At 36.6% G+C, this 19,755-nt stretch overlaps 1 protein-coding gene and 1 pseudogene across 3 annotated transcripts in view; both read right to left on the bottom strand.

The window, feature by feature from the left end:
- Window positions 1–16: 16 nt before the first annotated feature.
- Window positions 17–19,755, bottom strand: part of SOX30 (SRY-box transcription factor 30) — a 38,479-nt gene continuing 18,740 nt past the window's right edge. For both annotated transcript variants that reach the window (XM_007447120.1, XM_007447121.1), the window contains one exon: window positions 17–1,074. In XM_007447120.1, coding sequence (XP_007447182.1) covers window positions 693–1,074 — 382 coding nt within the window. In that variant the 3' untranslated portion in view covers window positions 17–692. The remainder of the gene's footprint in view (window positions 1,075–19,755) is intronic.
- On the bottom strand, window positions 11,058–11,834 carry LOC103069874 (abl interactor 1 pseudogene; annotated as a pseudogene). The gene has a single exon (XR_014368660.1). The product of XR_014368660.1 is annotated as an abl interactor 1 pseudogene (transcript).

Genomic DNA, 19,755 nt, shown 5'->3' with positions numbered 1-19,755 from the left:
GAAAACATCCAACAAGAACAATTTTCTCTATGTTTATTTAATTATAACAAAAGTAGAACAATGCATACCAAATGTAAAAAGATATCCAAAAAAGATGATGAAAATGTTTAGGAACAGAAATGACTAATTTAGCTGAAGGAATTACTCAGGTTCCATTAAAACACATTTGCAACTTATAATTGGTTATTAGTGTAAATTAAATTTAGTAACTGAGTCCCAATTTACTACTAAAAGTTATCAAAATATTTTCAAAATGTTACATAAAAAGTGAAACATCCAAAAGTATTACATAAACACCAAACAAAACATCATATAAAGAAAAATAAATGTATCCTGAGATAAAATACAAATCACACTTGTCATGCCAGATTATACACCCCCTTTCCCCTCACATATAATTGTGAGGATTCAGTGTTTTGCACGTTCCAAGATAAAGTAATGATAATATACGCTGATGCAAATTGCAGCCATAAAAATAAACTACTTCATATCTTAAATATTCCTACGATGAAACATCAGGATTCCAGTTTCACTAATCAAAAGTTTATGAAGGCATAAATTGCATTTGGTTTTGACTCCTCAGATCACAGCTGAAAACTCTCAGCAAAGCATTCTAGGCGCTTTTTTTCACATCAAGTGACCCAGAATATATTTTAAGAAATATTTATTTTCTGTACATATTTGTTTTATAATTATAAATTCCTGAGCACTTTTTCTTCTTCCTCATCATCACTGTCAGTGACATTGACTTGCTGGATGTTAGAGGGAGTTGATGTCGGGGCTGTGAAGCCACTTTCCAAGGCTCCAGTGTCCAGCTGAGGCACGAGATTTAAGTATTCTTCCCCACTGTGGCTATGACTGTTACAGTAAGAGGTCCCATCCATGCTCTCACAACTCCAAAAATCTTCGCTGTGAGCACGTTCATTTGGGTAGTCTCCATAAGGATAGTCTCTATTTAAAGCTGAAAACATAGCCTCATGGTTTGGGTATCTGTCTTCATAATAACCAAGGCATTCTGGCACTGAACTTGGAAAATTTCCATAGCCAAAAGGAGGCCGACTATAAGGGCACGTGCTGTATCAGAAAGACAAAAAAGGAATTCGATCATAACTTGTCCACATGTTGCCTTGTATACAGACTAACTGAGCAAGTTTAACTGGGGCCTAGAGAGCTCCCAAGATAACTTTCTGCAACTACTTCATGTACTCATCCACATGTTGCCTAGTCCCAACATAAAACAAAGTAAACAACATAAAGCAAAGTAAGCTTATAACTATTACCTATTATCAGCCTCAGGTTTCTTACCTTTGGCAGCCTTAATAAAGAAAATTTACTTATCTGGGCCTTTCTCTCATGATGCCTTATGCCATGTAAGGTTTTAGAAATGCAGGTACCTGCTGTGCTATGCTAAATATTGACACTTAGTAAGCAGTGTAACAATTGTTCTTACTAGTATTTGAAGCAAAATTTACAGGAGGTGGGGGGAAATGTATAACTGGGTTGAAATCAAGAGCTCTTGGGGATGGGGGAGGGCACTCAAACAGAGGATAACAACTTAATTTTTAAATTCACTTTCAATAATTAATTATATTAAAACACTCAATACCAGAAAGATTTAGAACTGATATTAAACTGTGGTTTTTAGAGATCTTTTCCAAAAAAAAAATTTGGAGTGTGGGAATGTGAAGAATTGAAAAGATCACTTTGCTGTTTTATAAACTAATGGTTTTTCTTGTAAGGCAAATCTAAAAATTCTGCCATTCAAACCCATTTGTCAATTTTTTAAAAAAAGTATTACTCCACTTTTCAAAGGCACAGAACAGGAATCATAGGAAGAGTTATGTAGAAAAGTCCAGCCAAAAGTTGCCTGGACTCATGGACTCCATCTAGTGACAGATAATATAAGCATAATAACCATGCTTATTAGCAAAACCCAAGACAAGTTGGGTGTTTCATTTCATGCTCCCACAAATTTTTTTTAAAAGGTCAACTTTGTTTCCTTTCCTTTAAAAATATAAGTATGATTGACATAATAGACTATTATCTCAAATTCTTTGTAAATATAGGGTTTCTTCAGTGGTTGGTGTCCTACCCCCAAATCTCCAAGTGCTAGGGACCTTGCCCGTGTTCAATATCACAAATATGAGACCTAGTTCCTGAAACGTTTCAGGTTTCCATTCCTACTGCCACATCCTCATTCAGGCATTTTTACTTTATTACATACATCCTGAATGCATTGTACTTGCAGTTACTATGACTTTGCTCCATAGCTCTTCCACCTTTAGGTCTCTCCATCCATTGGATTCCACAAATACTTCAAGGGTGTGCTCAAATCTACTTCCTTCACAAAGCCTTCTTCTCTTCAGCTAGGAACAATTCACCTACTATTCTTTTAGGACTCAATATAGGCAAGATATTACACAAGGTTTGGTGGAGAATTTAATTTAAAAAAAATCTAAAATCCAGGTAGTATATACCTGATATGTGCTAAAGTGCACTATAATGCAAACATCACACGGCTATATTGGTGTGGTAAAAACAAGTTAGTATTATATCTGGAGAACAAAAAGATCAGTAAAGATAAGAGTAATTCTGGACTTCCCGGGTGGCATAGTAGTTAAGAATCTGCCTGCCAATACAGGAGACACGGGTTCGAACCCTGGTCTGGGAAGATCTCACATGCCGTGGAGCAATTAAGCCCGTGTGCCACAACTACTGAACCTGCACTCTAGAGCCTGCGAGCCACAACTACTGACCCTGCATGCCACAACTACTGAAGCCCACGTGCCTAGAGCCAGTGCTCCACAACAAGAGAAGCCACCCCTATGAGAAGCCCGCGCACCACATCGAAGAGTAGCCCCTGCTTGCCACAACTAGAGAAAGCCCGCATGTAGCAACGAAGACCCAACACAGCCAAAAATAAATAAATAAATTTATTGAAAAAAAAAAGAAGAGTAATCCTAAAAGGTTACATGGATGAAAATGAATACCTACAGAAGCATCATGATGTAGTGGGAAAAGCAATCCTGAGGGGTGTGTAGTGATATTGCAATGTTGTTTAAAGTTGCAATTCCCTAATGATATACGATATGGAGAATCTTTTCATATGCTTAATTGTCATCTGTATATGTTCTCTGGTGAGGTATCTGATCAGGTCTTTTGTCCATTTTTACCTGGGTTGTTCATTTTCTTATTACTGAATTTTCAGAGTTCTTTGTATATCTGGATAACAGTCCTTTATCAGATATATCTTTTGAAAATATTTTCTCCTAGTCTGTGGCTTGTCTCCTCTTTCTCTTGATACCATGTTTTTTGATACAAAGTAGCTTTGTAGTAAGTTTGAGGTCAAGAATTGTGAGTCCTCCAACACTGTTTTCCTTTTTCAAGATTGTTTTAACTATTCCAGGTCACTTACAATTCTATGTAAATTTTAGTATCAGCTTTTCCATTTCTGCAAAAAAGCTGCTGGGATTTTGAAAAGGATTTTATTGATTTTGTAAATCCCTTTGGGAAGTATTGCCATCTTAATAATAAGCCTGCCAATGCATATACATGAATACCTTTCCATTTATTTCAGTCTTCTTTAATTTATTTCAGCAATGTTTTATAGTTTTCAGTTTATAAGTTTTGCATCTCCTTAGTTAGATTTATTCCTAAGTATTTTACTCTTTTTGATGCTATTGTAAAAACAATTGTATTCTCAATTTCCTTTTTTGAGTGCTTATTGCTTGTGTACAGAAATACAAGTGAATTTTGTATATTGATCTTATACCCTTCAAGTTTGCTGAATTCATTCATTCACTTTAATAAATTTTTGTGGATTCTTTAGGATTTTCTATATATAGGATTTTCCATATATAGTATCATGTGTGAAAAGAGGTAATTCTACTTCTTTTCCATTTTAGATGTCTTTTTTTCTTGCCTAATTGCTCTGGCTGGAACTTCTAGTATAATGTTGATCAGCAGTGGTGAAAGCAGACATCCTTGTCTTGTTCCCAGCCTTAGGGGGAAAACTTTTGGTCCTTCGTCATTGAGTATGATGTTAACTGTCGGTTTTTGATAAATGCCTTTTATCATGTAGAAGAAGTTCCCTTCTACTCCTAGTTTGCTAAGTTTTGAAATCAGGAATTGATTTTTATCATGAAAAGGTGTTGGATTTTATCAAATGCTTTTTCGGCATCAATTGAAATGATCAGATGATTTTGTTCCTTCCTTCTTTTAATGAAATGTATTACCCTGATTGATTTCCTGATGTTGAACCACACTTAAAATTCCTGGGGAAAATCCCACTTGGTCTTGGTGTATAATCCTTTTAATATGCTGCTTGATTCAGTTTGCTAGTATTTTGTTGATTCTGTAATTTTCTTTCTTGTGATATCTTTTTCTAGCTTTGGTAACAGAGTAATGCTGGCTTTAGAATCATTCCCTCTTATATATTTTGGAAGAATGTGAGAAGGATTAGTGCTAATTCTTCTTTAAAAGTTTGGTAGAATTCACCAGTGAAGCTATCTAGTCCAGGGCTTTACTTTGTTGGGAGGTTTTTAATTACTGATTCAATCTCTTGATATATACTTATTCAGATTTCCTATTTCTTCTTGAGGCAGTATTGGTAATTCAAGTATTTGTGCATTTCATCTAGGTTATCTAACTTCTTGGTGTACAGTTATTCATTATTATCCTATAAACATTTTTCTATGAGGTCAGAGTAATGTACCCAGTTTCATATCTGATTTTAGTAATTTATGTCTTCTTTTTTTCTTAGCTTAGCTATAAAAGTTTGTCAATTTTGTTGATCTTTTCAAAAAGCCAACTTTTGTTGACCCTTTTTCCTCTATTTCATTAAACTCTCTAATGTTTTTCTATTCTTTATTTCATTTATCTCTACTCTAATCTTTATTATTTCCTTCCTTCTGCTAGCTTTGGGTTTTATTTGCTCTTCTTTTTCTAGTTCCTTAAGGTATAAAGTTAGGTTGTTAATTTGACATCTTTTTTTTTAAATGTAGGCTAGGGCAGCTATGAATTCTCTCTCAGCACTGCTTTTGCTATATAATTCCTTAAGTTTTGGTATGTTGTGTTTTCATTTTCATTCATCTCCAAGTATTTTCTCATTTTCCTTGTGATGTATTATTTGACCCATTGGTTAAGAGTGTGTTGTTTAATTTCCAATATGTGTGAATTTTCCAGTTTTTCTTTCTGTTATTGATGACTAGTTTCATTCCATCATCGTTAGAGAAGAAACTTTGTATGGTTCCAATCTTTTAAAAATTTCTGAGACTCATTTTGTGATCTAACATATGGTCTATCCTACAGAATATACATTTTCACTTGAGAAGAATCTATATCCTGTTGTTGGGTGGAGATCATGTATTTCTGTTAGATGTAGTTGGTTTAATGAATCATACAGTCTTCTATTTCATTTTTGATCTTCGTCATTTTTGGATGGATGGTCTTCCGTTCATTATTTAAAGTATCCACAGCTAATATCATACTCAATGGTAAAAAGTTTAAAGCTTTTCCTCTAAGATAAAGAACAGAACAAGGATGCCCACTCTTGCCACTTATTCAACATAGTACTGGGAGCCCTAGCCACAGCAATTAGGCAAGTAAAAGAAATACAAGGCATCCAAATTGGAAAGAAAGAAGTAAAACGGTCTCTATTTGTAAATGACATAATAATATATCTAGGAAAACCTAAAAACTTAACCAAAAACACTGTTAGAATTAGTCAGTGAACTCAGTAAAGTTGCAGGATACAAAGTCAATATGCAAAAAACAGTTGCATTTCTATACACTAACAGCAAACTTTCAGAAAAAGAAATTAAGAAAAACAATTCTATTTACAATTGCATCAAAAAGAATAAAATACCTAGGAATAAATTTAACCAAGGATGTGAAAGACCTGTTCACTGGAAACTATAAGACACTGATGAAAAAAATTGAAGAAAACACAAATAAATGGAAAGATATTCTGTGCTCATGGATTAGAAGAAATAATATTGTTAAGATATCCGTACTACCCAAAGCAACCTACAGATTCAGTGAAATACCTATCAAAATCCAATGACATTTTTCACAGAAATAGAACAAACAATCCCAAATGCTTTCTGGAAACATGAAAGACAGTGAATAGTCAAAGCAATCTTGAGAAAGAATAACAAAGCTGGAGGCATTATACGCTCTGACTTCAAACTATATTACAAAACTATAGTAACCAAAACAGTATGGTATTGGCATAAAAACAGACACAGATCAATGGAACAGAAAACAGAGCTATAAAAAAGCCCATGCATATGTGGCTAATTAATTCATGGCTATTAATTAACTAACAAAAATAGACAATTGGGAGAAGATAGTAGCTTCAATAAATGGTGTTGGAAAAACTGGACAGCCACATGCAAAAGAATGAAACTGGACCCCATCTTGCATCATATACAAAAATCAAGTCAAATGGATTAAAGACTTAAACATAAGACCCAGAGCTTTAAAACTCCTAGAAGAAAACATAGGCAATAAACTCCTTGACATCTGAATTGGCAAGTTTTTTTTCTTGTTTTTTTTTTTTTTTTTGATTTGACACCAAAAGCAAAGGCAACAAAAGCAAAAATAAACAAGTGGGACTACATCAAACTGAAAAGCTTCTGTACTGTAAAGGAAACCATCAACAAAATGAAAAGGCAACCTACTGAATGGGAGAAAATATTTGCAAATCATACATCTGATAAACAATTAATATACAAAATACATAAAGAATTCATATAACTCAATAGCAAAAAAAAAAATCTGATTTAAAAATGGGCAGAGGAGCTAAACAGACATTTTCTTCCCAAAGAAGACATACAGATGGCCAACAGGTACATGAAAAGGTGCTCAAGAACTTCCCTGGTGGTGCAGTGATTAAGAATTCACCTACCAATGCAGGGGACATGGGTTCAACCCCTGGCCTGGGAAGATCACACATGCCGTGGAGCAACTAAGCCTGTGCACCACTCACCACTACTGAGCCTGCGGTCTAGACCCCGCGAGCCACAACTACTGAGCCTGTGCACTACGACTACTGAAGCCCACGCACCCTAGAGCCCGCGTGCCACAACAACTGAGCCCACGTGCTGCAACTACTGAAGCCTGTGTACCTAGAGCCCGTGCTCCACAACAAGAGAAGCCACCACAATGAGAAGCCCACACGCCTCAATGAAGAGTAGCACCTGCTCATCACAACTAGAGAAAGGCCATGCGCAGCAAACGAAGACCCAATGCAGCCAAAAAGAAAAGGTGCTCACAGTTATCAGGGAAATACACATGAAAACCACAATGATATAATTGCTGCCATTTTCAACAACATGGATGGACCTTGAGGACATTATGCTAAGTGAAATAAGTCAGAGAAAGACAGACAAATACCATATGGGTTCACTTACCTGAGGAGTCTAAAAACTAACAAACAAAAAACAAAGAAAACCAAATCATAGATACAGAGAACAGTTTGTGGTTGCCAGAGATTGGGAGTGAGAGGTGAGCAAAATGGATAAAAGTGGTCAAAATATACAAACTTCTTATTTATAAAATAAGTAAGTCCTCAGGATGTAATGTACAGCACAGTGACTATAGTTAATAATACTGTATTGTTTTTTTGAAAGTTTCTAAGAGACTAAATCTTAAAAGTTCTCATCACAAGAAAAAAATTATGTTGTATACCAAGACTAATATAACGTTATATGTCAATTATATCTCAATAAAAAATAAATAAAATAAAGTAGTGAAGTCTTCAAGAATCATTGCATAACTGTGTATTTCTCCTTTCAATTCTGTCTATTTTTGCTTCATATATTTTGGGGTACTGTTGTTATATATGTATGTGATTATAATTGCTGTATCTTCTTAACGTTTTATTATTATTTTTGGCTGCGTTAGGTCCTCGTTGCTGTGCGCAAGCTTTCTCTAGCTGCAGCAAGTGGGGGTTACTCTTCATTGTGGTGTGTGGGCTTCTCATTGTGGTGGCTTCCCTTGTTGCAGAGCATGGGCTCTAGGCACGCAGGCTTCAGTAGTTGCAGCATGTGGGCTCAGTATTTGCAGCACATGGGCTCTAGGTGCACAGGTTTCAGTAGTTGCAGCATGCAGGCTCAGTAGTTGTGGCACATGGGCCCTAGAGCGCATGGGCTTCAGTAGTTGCAGCGCCTGGGCTCAGTAGTTATGGTGCACAGGCTTAGTTGCTCCATGGCATGTGGGATCTTTCCAGACCAGGGATCAAACCCGTCCCCTGCATTGGCAAGTGGATTCTTAACCACTGTGCCACCAGGGAAGTCCCTTCTTAACGTTTTAAAATAGATATGTGGGAGTTCCCTGGTGGCCTAGTGGTTAGGATTCCAGGCTTTCACTGCTGTGGCCCGGGTTCAATCCCTGGTCAGGGAACTGAGATCCTACATGTTACGTAGCGTGGCCAAAAAATAAATAGATAAATAAAATATGTAATGTCTTTGTCTCTTGTAACAATTGTGACATAAAGCCTATTTTGTTAAATACTATTATAGCCACCTCAGCTCTCTTTTGGTTACTACTTGCAAGGAATATCTGTTTTTATTTTTTCACTTCAGCCTATTTGTGTCATGGGATCTAAAGTGAGTCTCTTGTGGGAATTCCCCTGGTGGCCCAGTGGTTAGGGCTCTGCACTTCCATTGCAGGGGGCACAGGCTCAGTCCCTGGTCAGGTAACTAAGATGCCCACAAGCCACATGGTGCAGCCAAAAAAAAAAAAAAATCTGCTCAGTGAATATCATGTTTATTTTTTTAAATAAATAAAGTGAGTCTCTTAGAGACAAGATTTAGTGTGATTATTTTTTGAATTCATTCTGCCAATCTACCTCTTAATTTAATCCATTTAAGGGGATTACTGATAAGGAAATACTTACTCTGCCTTTTTTCTTTTTTTTGGCTGTACCACGTGGCATGTGGGACCTTAGTTCCTGAGCTGGGGTGCAGGGGTGCAGTGGAAGCATGGAGTCCTATCCACCACCGCCAGGGAATTTCCTCAAATATTTTTAAGTTATTTTCTTAAGTGGTTACCATGGGGATTATAATTAACATCTTAAATTTATAACAATCTCGTTTGAATTGATACTAAGTTACCTTCATTAGCATATCAAAATTCTGCTTGTATACAGTGCCTTCCTTCCTTTGTATTGCTACTGTCCTAAATTATGTACTTATACACTTTATATCTATTAACATAGATTTTATAATAGATGTTTTATGCATTTGCCTTTTAAATCACATAGAAAAAAGTTACTAACCAAAAATACAATATACTTGGCTTTTAAAAACAAAAGAAGGACTTCCCTGGTGGTCTAGTGGTGAAGACTCTGTGCTTCCACTATAGGGGGCACGGCTTTGATCCCTGGTCGGGGAACTAAGATCCTGCCTGTCTCTGGCGAGGCCAAAAAAACAAAAGAAAAAAGATTGGCTTTTCTATCTCTTATTTTAGTAACTTTTTTTTTTTTTTTTTTTCCACAATTACTGGCTTATGTGCCTTTTTCTAACATGGAGATTGGCAAGTTACAGCCCACAGGCCAAATCTGGCCCATGGTCTGATTTTTACAACCTGTGAGCTAAGAAAATTTTTTTTACATTTTAATTAGTAGAAAAAAATCAAAAGAGGAATAATATTTGATGACACATTAAAATTATATTAAATTCAAATTTCAGTGCCATATATAAAGTTTTACTGGAACACAGCCATGCTCATTCATTTACGTGTTGCTGGTAGCTGCTCTCATGCTACAATGACAGAGCTGAGTAATTGCAGCAGAGACCATATGGACCACAAATCCTAAAGTATTGACAATCTGGCCCTTTATAAAAAAGTTGGTTGATCCCTGTTCTAACAGAACAAGCTCCTGAAAAAAAGAACTATATCTCATAGGTATATCCCTGATATCTAATGAAGTAACTCTTAACAACTAACTAGTTGTTGAATATGATTAAACTATTACTACATCCACTATAAAGAACAACCATGCTTTGGTATAATAATTCAATAATAAACATATTTAAAAAAAACAATTTTGGTCCTCATTGAACTTACCCTGATTCAGTAACTGCAGATATCAATATGACAATTTATTTACTAACAGTAACAATAACAACAAATAACAATTACATAGCATCTAAGAGCGTGATATATCCTGCGTAACTGAAGCCCCCAAAATGATTTTACAAAGCTGTATTTCTAATAAAACCATCCTAAAAGTCAAGGTAAAGAGGTTCCTTGCCCAAGTTATTAAGTGAGAGGTAAAAATCAAAGAATAAAACAAATTGAGCTATACGATAATTTTGTCTGGCTTTATAAACTTGCACAAAAATAAAGTGGTTACTGTTGAGGGGAGGAAGGCTGAGGCAATAATTGGGAAAGGGCCTGAGGGGGATTTCTGGATTGCGGTTATGTTCCATTTTCTGATCTGGGTGATGGTTACATGACTGTATTCAATTTGTATTAATACATCAAGTTGTTATACTTAATAAAGTATATACTTTTCTGAATGTATGTTATGTTCCATAACCAAGTTTTTAAAAATCCACTGGGTAGCTGATTTCTAGAACTTTTTTTAATGAATTTATACAGTAACATATTCTAGTACCTCAACTCTCTTAATAAATTCTTCCTCAGATCTAAACTGTTTTCTTTCCTCCAACCTCTTAAAGTTTAAATCACATTGTAGAGTTTCTGATGTTTAACCTTTTATCCAAAAAATTTAACAGTGGTTACCTTGATCTTTTCTAAAAGACCATTTTAAAAAACATTCTTCAGACTTCATCCAAATATACATTTGTACCTCTGTCAAAAGAAGGAAATACTAGCAATCTGCTAGCAGTATAAATAGATACTAAAAAATCTAAAAAATAGAAGTTATACCATATATTTAAAGGAACATATACAATATTAATACCCTCAAACTTTTACATTCTATATTAGCATTAGACTAGCACTTTACCTTTACCAGCAACTCTATAGGAGTTTGTCACCAATCAATAACACACATTCTCAGTTCAAAGGCTCAACCTAAAAATTTACCTGTGTGTCCTCGGTCTCTGATTTAAAGAAGCTGTCCTGCCTGGACTATGCTGACTTCCAAGCCTAGCAGGACTTGTCATGTAGTCATTAGGAACTGTTGGAGGTTTAACAGGTTCCAGGGTTTTGTAAGGAGTATTTCGTCCCAATGTTCCCCGGCCTGACATGGGAGGACTCGGTGGTTTCTGAGTAGGAGGATTTGTTCTAGACAGTGTGCCAGTTCTTGCAGGCTGGTTATTTCCATGCTTGACACCATGGCCCACATCATCCAGAACTGTATAGTCAATAGGTTTCCGAATATACCTTACAGGACGCTCCATATTTGCAGGCGCTATTATTTTGTGAGTTCTTGATGTATTCTTATTTGTTGTCAAAATACCAATCTCTCTTCGAGCCACTTTCTCTTTATGAATGTCCACAGTCTGTGAGATATGATTGATGGAAGACTCCATTCTCCGAAGCTGAGAGGCTTGGATGTCCAGCAATTGGAGTACATTGTTAGCCAATGCATTTATTTGATAAGCAACACTAGCTAGGGATTGGGTTGTGTAGGCTTTGGTCTCTTCTAAAGCTTTTCTCTTGTCTGTAGCCTGTATGTAGTTGTTTTCACAGTAGTCCGCCACCCGGGTCAGATTCTGATAACTCTCTATCAGCGCCCTCTTGCCAGACGGGATCTCCTCCTCTAGTAACATCTGCAGCTCTGCCATTTTCCACCCCTCTGCATCGCTTCCTCTCGCGTTAAAGAGACAGAGGCTGCAAGGTCCGCGGAGGTTCCGAGCACCTCACAGCCCGGATACAAACCGCCTGCCCGCCCTCCCGCCTGGTATTGTGTCTATTTTAGTAACTTTTACCAGTGTTCTTTATTTCTTTGTCTGGCTTTGAGTTACTGTCTACTGCCTTTTCATTTTATTCTGAAATACTTCCTTTAGCATTCCTTGTAGGGCACTAGTCTTACCATTTACTATGCTGTTATCTGTAATGCCCAGTACCTAACAGTAATTTGAAATCCAAACAAATCCTCAATACACAGAAACCCACAACTGAGTGCTCTACTTTAATATCCTAGGCAGTATGGAATTATACACACGATAAGAAGAGAAAACATCCCTCTAACCCTCCCTTAAGTTAAGAGGAGACACACAAAGTGCACGTGTTGCATTTCAGTTATGTCAAAAGATAATACAAATCTGTTGGTCAGGTATATCCCTGTTCAATGATTAATACATGGTGCACCTTTTTTCCCCAATTATTTTATTTTTAAAATCTTTTTATGTTGCTAGTGCCAGGTAATGGGTTAAATAGTGCATATTCAAAAATCAATCGCATCCACTTCTACCAAAAAAATATGTAAAAGATAATTATTTCCTTTCATTGAACCAGTATATCACAGTCCACTGGAAAACCAAAGGACTGACTGATAGAGCAATCCTTAAGAATTTTACCTACAGCATGTGCACTTCGACACATTTTCTTAGCTTTGAAAAAGTTACTCTAGAAAAGGAATTCAGTAGACTGACTTGTAAATAACCATCTCAGATTTTAAATTCTACAAAAATCAGCCACTGCTGTTGGGATAGGTTGAGATAAGGCTAAAATTTTTTTTCCAAGTTAATATATTGAGAAAATAGAACCATAATTCAGTATCTTTTATTATTTTTTTAAAGCAAACCAGTGAAGGAAAGGACAAAAACCTTTGGTTCACTTACGTATTTATGAATGGACAAAATTTATAATGCAAATTCACTCATTAAAAAACTTCGGTACAAATGACAAGACTACAGGTAACCCAATTGTCTTTGTTTCACATGGAGATCTTAGAGACTCAATTCATTTCAAGAGACCTAAGTACGAGTACTCCAAGTAAGTATTACACAAATTGGAAGCATCTTGGATTTTGTTAAGTATATTTCAATACATAAATTTGTATGCATGCTTTAAACAAACAGTCTTTCCCTTGCTTCAAGGCTTAATCACATCAGTCTGCCATCTGATGATGGTTAGGGAAGACTGATACTCTCTTTTTCTGCTAAACATGCTGCTCTGATTCAGGAGCTGTATATTTCCCACCAAGCAGGTAAGAGAAGCAACAAAAGCATACACCTACTCCCCTAATGAAACACAAGCTGTCATTCAGCTTTATCAATGAAACCAAATCAAAGAGAAATGAACTACAATTTACAACTTCAGATTTATTTTTCCAAACTAACCTTCAGGTACATTCCTCATTCCAAACAAAACCTACACTCTAGTCACCCTGAGCAAGCCATCATGTCTTTGTCTAACGCCATTGCCTCAGACTGGAATGCATTTGCACTCCATGTCAATATGATAAATGCACAGGCTCCTTTCAAACCCCAACTTAAACGTCACTCCTTCAGCGCCACCCAAACTACATGCCCACAGGACTTTTTTCTCTATTCAAACGTTTATTAAATATTTCCATGTATTGTATTGAATAGTATACAGACCAATCCCTCCTTAACAGAAATTTTAACAAACACTTACTGAATGCTAAGCATATGGTAGGTTTAGTGCTAGGTTCTAGAATTTTTTAAATTGAATAACAATACAATCTGCTGCCTGTCAAAAACTCCCCAACTACAATAAAAAACATACATAGTAAAGGTAGCATTTAGGGTAAATGGATAAGGAAAAAAGAGAAAAAAGACCAGAATGAAAATCAATGCAATGGATGAAAATCAATTCTACACACACTCTTCCATAAAACTGAAGAGGAGGGAATATTGTCCAACATATTTTGTAAGACCAGCACTACACTAACACCAAAACCACAGACCAATAACCACTGGTATGTATATTTTACCAAACACACAAAAAAACTTAAAAAAAAGAAGAGTAGGCTTACTGAACCCAAAGCTAAAGCTGAAAGTGGTAATGACTAGTCAGTCAGTAAGAAGATGAGTAAGGATTCCATATTTCTAGGCTACCTATTGATACTATACTGCCAGTTAATTAAATGTGAATTTAAAGCTTTTTACAAGCTGTTACCTGTGAGATATGATTGATGGAAGACTCCATTCTCCGAAGCTGAGAGGCTTGGATGTCCAGCAATTGGAGTACATTGTTAGCCAATGCATTTATTTGATAAGCAACACTAGCTAGGGATTGGGTTGTGTAGGCTTTGGTCTCTTCTAAAGCTTTTCTCTTGTCTGTAGCCTGTATGTAGTTGTTTTCACAGTAGTCCGCCACCCGGGTCAGATTCTGATAACTCTCTATCAGCGCCCTCTTGCCAGACGGGATCTCCTCCTCTAGTAACATCTGCAGCTCTGCCATTTTCCACCCCTCTGCATCGCTTCCTCTCGCGTTAAAGAGACAGAGGCTGCAAGGTCCGCGGAGGTTCCGAGCACCTCACAGCCCGGATACAAACCGCCTGCCCGCCCTCCCGCCTGGTATTGTGTCTATTTTAGTAACTTTTACCAGTGTTCTTTATTTCTTTGTCTGGCTTTGAGTTACTGTCTACTGCCTTTTCATTTTATTCTGAAATACTTCCTTTAGCATTCCTTGTAGGGTAGATTTACTGCTGATGAACTTCTTCTACTTTTTTTTTTTTTGGCCACACTGCGTGGCTTGTGGGATCTTAGTTTCCCAACCCGATATCGAATCTGGAGCCCTGGCAGTGAAAGTGCCAAGTCCTAACCACTGGACTGCCAGGGAATTCCCTCTCCTTCATTTCTTTTCTTTCTTTCTTTCTTTTTTTTTTTTTTTTATTTTTGGCTGTGTTGGGTCTTTGGTGCTGGACACAGGCTTTCCCTAGTAGTAGTGAGCGGGGGCTACTCTTCGTTGTGGTGCGCGGGCTTCTCACTGCAGTGGCTTCTCTTATTGCAGAGCAAGGGGTCTAGGCACACAGGCTTCAGGAGTTGTGGCGCATGGGCTTAGTTGCTCCGCAGCATGTGGGATCTTTCCAGACCAGGGATCAAACCCATGTCCCCTGCATTGGCAGGCAGATTCTTATCCACTGCACCACCAGGGAAGCCCTCCTTCATTTTTGAAGGGTAGTTTTGTTGGCTATAGAATTCTTTGTTGATGGTTTCTTTTCTTTCAGCACTATGCTATGCCACTGTCTTTTGACTTCCCTGGTTTCTAATGAGAAACTGGCTGTTGACCTTATTGAGAATCTCCTGTACAAGATTAGTCACTTCCCTCTTGCTGTTTTCAAGATTCTCTCCTTCTTTGGCTTTGACAGCTTGATTATAATGTATCTCTTTGAATTTACCCTACTTAGTGTTCATTGAGCATCTTGGATTCCTATCTTTCTTTAAATTTTGGAAGTTTTGGGTCAAGCTATTTACAAGTCTTCTTCAGCCTTGATTTCCTATTTACATAGAGCCTAAAAAGCAGTCAGAGGTGAAAGCTTAGGGTCTTCTCCAGTGTTTGCTGAACATGTGTCTAGCTCTGGATATGCTAGCTCTGGATATGTTTGTGCCCTTGTGTACTGATTCCTCAGTATACATGGGAGATTTTCAAAGCCTCTATTCCCCCATATATCTCCTTTCCAAGTCTCTTCTAGGCTTTTCAGTCTGTCTGCTGCTTGTCCTGTCTGTTGTCCCTTAACCCAGGCAGCTGTGGACAGTACATACCTTTAAATATTTTCCACAAACACTAGCTGCGAGGACACTCCAGCTCTAAGGGAATGCTTGGGAGAGTCAAACTAAGGTAAGCCCCTGAGCCAATTCCTCAGGAAGTCACCAGACAGGTCAAAAATGCACAACTGTAATGCTTTAAGAACAAGGTCTGTACTGCCTCCTCTAATAGCAACAAGTCACACCAGGAACATGGGTCACCATCCCCTTGGCCATCACTGAAGTAGAAAATGTGAGATGGCTGTGGCAAAAATACCACAGTGCTCTCTTATCAGAATTTAGCAGCTTCTTTCTTCATTAAACACCCCTCCAGCTGATTCTGACAGGTTTTGCCAGCTAAATTATTGCTTCAGTGGAGAGAGAGATTCTTGGGGCTCCCTATTCTGTAACTCTCAGTGACATTCTACCTCAGTGGTGTTTTGTACTTTTCAGAATATAAGTTTTGCACTTATTTTGTTAAATTGATTCCTAAGGTTTTTAAATTCTATTTTATTGTAGATGGAATTGTTTTCTCAATTTCATTTTCTATTTATTCACTGCTACTGTACAGAAATGCAACTGTTTTATATATATTAGTCTTATATCCTGAAAACTTGCTGAATTCATTTGTTACTTATAATAGCTTTTTTTGTGGATTCCTCAGGATTTTCTATATATAAGATTGTGCAATATTTAATATAGTTTTATTTCTTCCTTTAAAATCTAGATACCTTTTATTTTTTTTTCATGTCTAATTGTCCTGGATTAAATCTCCAATAAAATGTTGAATAGAAGTAGTAAAAATGTACATCCGTGTCTTATTCTTGATCTTAAGTGGGTCTTGCTGATCTCCAGTCTTTGCCATTAAGTATAATGTTAGTTAGGGTTTTTTTGGTAGATGTCCTTTAACTAGTTGAGGAAGTTTCTTTGTATTCCTAGTTTGCTGGAATACTTCATGTTCAACATGAAGAAGTGCTCAGTTTTGTCAAATGCTTTTTTTCTGGGTTTATTGAGATGATTGTGTGGTTTTGTCCCTTATCCTATACTACATTAATCGATTTTCAAGTGTTAAACAACTCACATTCCTGGAATAAATCCAAGTTGGTTACAGTGTATAATCCTTTTGTTATGCTGCTAAATTCAGTTTGCTAGTATTTTGTTGAGGATTTTTGTCTCTGTATTCATTAGAGATATTGACCTGCAGTTTTTCCTTCTTATGTTGTCTTTCTCTGGTTTTGGTAGCAGAGCAATACTGGCCTCATGGAATGAGGCCCTCCCACTTTTCGGAAGAGTCTGACTATGAAGTGTGTCTACTGTAGACAACATATAGCTGAGATCTTGATTTTTATCCAGTTATACAATATCTGCCTTTTGATTGTTTAATCATTAACAGTTAATGTGATTATTGAAACAGCTGGATTCATGTCTGCCATTTTATTTTTTGTTTTCTATGTGTCTTGTATTTTCCTTGTGGCCTTCTATTCCTTCTTTATTGCTTTCTTTTGCATGAAGTAAATATTTTCTAAATAACTTTTTAGTTCCTTTAACAACTTCTCCACTATTTTTTTGTTATTTTCTTAGTGGTTGCTCTAGGGCTAATCATATACATCTTACCTTACCTGAATCAACTTCAGATTTTTACTAACTTAATTCCAGTAAAAATAGAAATTAAAAAAAAATATGTATTTATTTTGGCTGCACTGGGTCTTAGTTGCAGCATACAGGATCTTCATTGCAGCATGCAGGATCTTTAGTTGCGGCATGCATGCGGGATCTAGTTCCCTGACCAGGGATTGAACTCAGGCCCCCTGTGTTGGGAGCGTGGAGTTTTACCCACTGGACCACCAGGGAAGTCCCAAAATATAGAAATGCTGCTTGAATATAGCTCTACTCCTTCTTCCCCCTTTTTGTACTACTATTGTTATATAAATTATAGCTATATGTGTTATAAAACCAGCAATATATTGGTATGATTATTAATTTATATAATTTTATGCCTATTAAATAAGCTGAGAAGAGAAAGGAGAGCAAGTATATACTTGGAAGTTTGTTGTATTAACCTTTTTATTCACTACTGCTGGTTCTCTTCATTTGTTCCTGTGGATTCAAGTTACCATCTGCCATCATTTCCTTACTCTAAAACAACTTTGCCTCCACCTACTTCCTTATGCTTTTATTATCAAATATATTACATTTCTATATGTTATAGGTCCCCCAAAACAATTATTTGCATATTGTTTTATACAACTGCTTTTAAAACCAGTCAAAAGAAGATTTATACTGTCTCTTTTATATTATCTTTTATTCATTTTTAAATTTTTATTGGAGTATAGTTGCTTTACAATGTATTAGTTTCTGCTGTACAGCAAAGTGAATTGGTTATACATATACATTACATATATCCACTCTTTTTTAGATTTCCTATACTATCTTTAATAATTGCATTTTTACCTTTACTGGGCTCTTTGGTATTTTGTTTGTTTGTATTCCAACTACCATTAGTGATCACTTACTTTCAGCCTGAAGAACTCCCTTTAGTATTTCTCACAATGCAAGTGTGCTAGCAATCTCAGTTTTGGATTATCTGAGAATCTCTTTACTTTGGCTTCATTTTTGAAACATGGCTTCACTAAATGTAAGTTGACAGGTTTTTTTCAGTACTTTAAATATGTATTCTGGCCTCCATTGTTTCTCATGGGATGTCAGGTGTTCATTTTATTGGGGTTTCCTTGTACATGATGAGTGTCTGTCTGTCTGTCTGTCTCTCTCACTTTTTCTCTTTGGCTTTGGATTTCAGTATTTTACTATGATGTGTCTCGCTGTGGATCTCTTGGCTTTTACACTACTCATAATTCATTAAATTTCTTAAATGTGTAATATTTTTCATCATATCAGGGAAGTTTTCAGCTATTACGTCTTCAAGTACTTTTTTCTGCTTCTTTTGCTCTCCTCTCTCCTTCTGATACTCCTTTTATAGATACACTGGTACACTTAATGATGACTGTGTTCTGAGGCTCTGTTCATTTTTCTTCATTCTTTTTCCGCTCTATTCTTCAGATTGTATAATCACTACCAGTCTATTTTCAAGTTTTCTGATTCATTCTTGTGTCCGTTCAATTTTACTGTTGAGCCCCTCTAGTGAATTTTTCATTTTGGTTATTGTACTTTTCAACTCCAGAATTTCCATTTGGCTATTTTTATAATTTCTATGTCTTTATTGATAGTATCTCTATGAAGAGACATCATCATCATAACTTTCTTTACTTCTTTAAAAATGGTTTCCTTTAATTGTTTGAATATATTTCTAATGGCTTGGAAGCCTTTGTCAAATTTGAAATCTGGGCCCTACCACAGGTAGTTTCTTTTGCCTGTTTTTCTCCCCCATGTACAAATCGTGCTTTCCTGTCTCTGTGCATGTCATAATTTTTGGTTGAAGTCTGGATATTCTAGGTAATATACTGTAGAAACTCTGGACAATGACTCTTTCACTTCTCCAGGGCTACTTTTTTGGGGTTTTTTTTTTGTTTTGCTTGTTTTTTGTTTACTGACTTGACTAGACTATTTTATTTTTTATTTTTAAAAATATTTATTTATTTATTTATTTATTTTGGCTATACCGGGTCTTGGTTGAGGCATGCAGACTTCTTAGTTGCAGCATGCAGACTCTTAGTTGTGGCATGCAAGCGGGCTCTAGTTCCCAGACCAGGGATCAAACCCAGGCCCCCTGCATTGGGAGCACAGGGTCTTACCCAATGGACCACCAGGGACAGACTATTTTAGTGAAGTCTATTTCCTCTGCAGTGTGAACCTTGAGTGTCACTCCTTAGAGGGCACAGACTTGGACATGAATACAGTCACTGTAGGATGATATTGGTTTTAGCAGGACTCTCTTTGACTATCTCTTTCCCTGATTTTTGTGTTAAGCTCTCTGACTCATCTGTTATCACATACAGCTGTTAAGATTCCACTAATTGCTGGTTGATTGCTCTAATGTTTTTGAAATGCCTTGGGGCAGAGATTGTTCCACAGTCTGATCCAATTAAATTCAGCCGGGGTAAATTTTGAGGAGTCTTTGAGGTTTGTTCTGACTGCAGGAGGGCTCTTCTTAGCTGTTTCT

Source organism: Lipotes vexillifer, unplaced genomic scaffold (assembly GCF_000442215.2).
Source record: "Lipotes vexillifer unplaced genomic scaffold, Lipotes_vexillifer_v1.1 scaffold194, whole genome shotgun sequence".
NCBI lineage: Eukaryota > Metazoa > Chordata > Mammalia > Artiodactyla > Lipotidae > Lipotes > Lipotes vexillifer.
The sequence above is the reverse complement of the archived record's forward strand: the minus strand, read 5'-3'. Positions and strand labels throughout refer to the sequence as shown.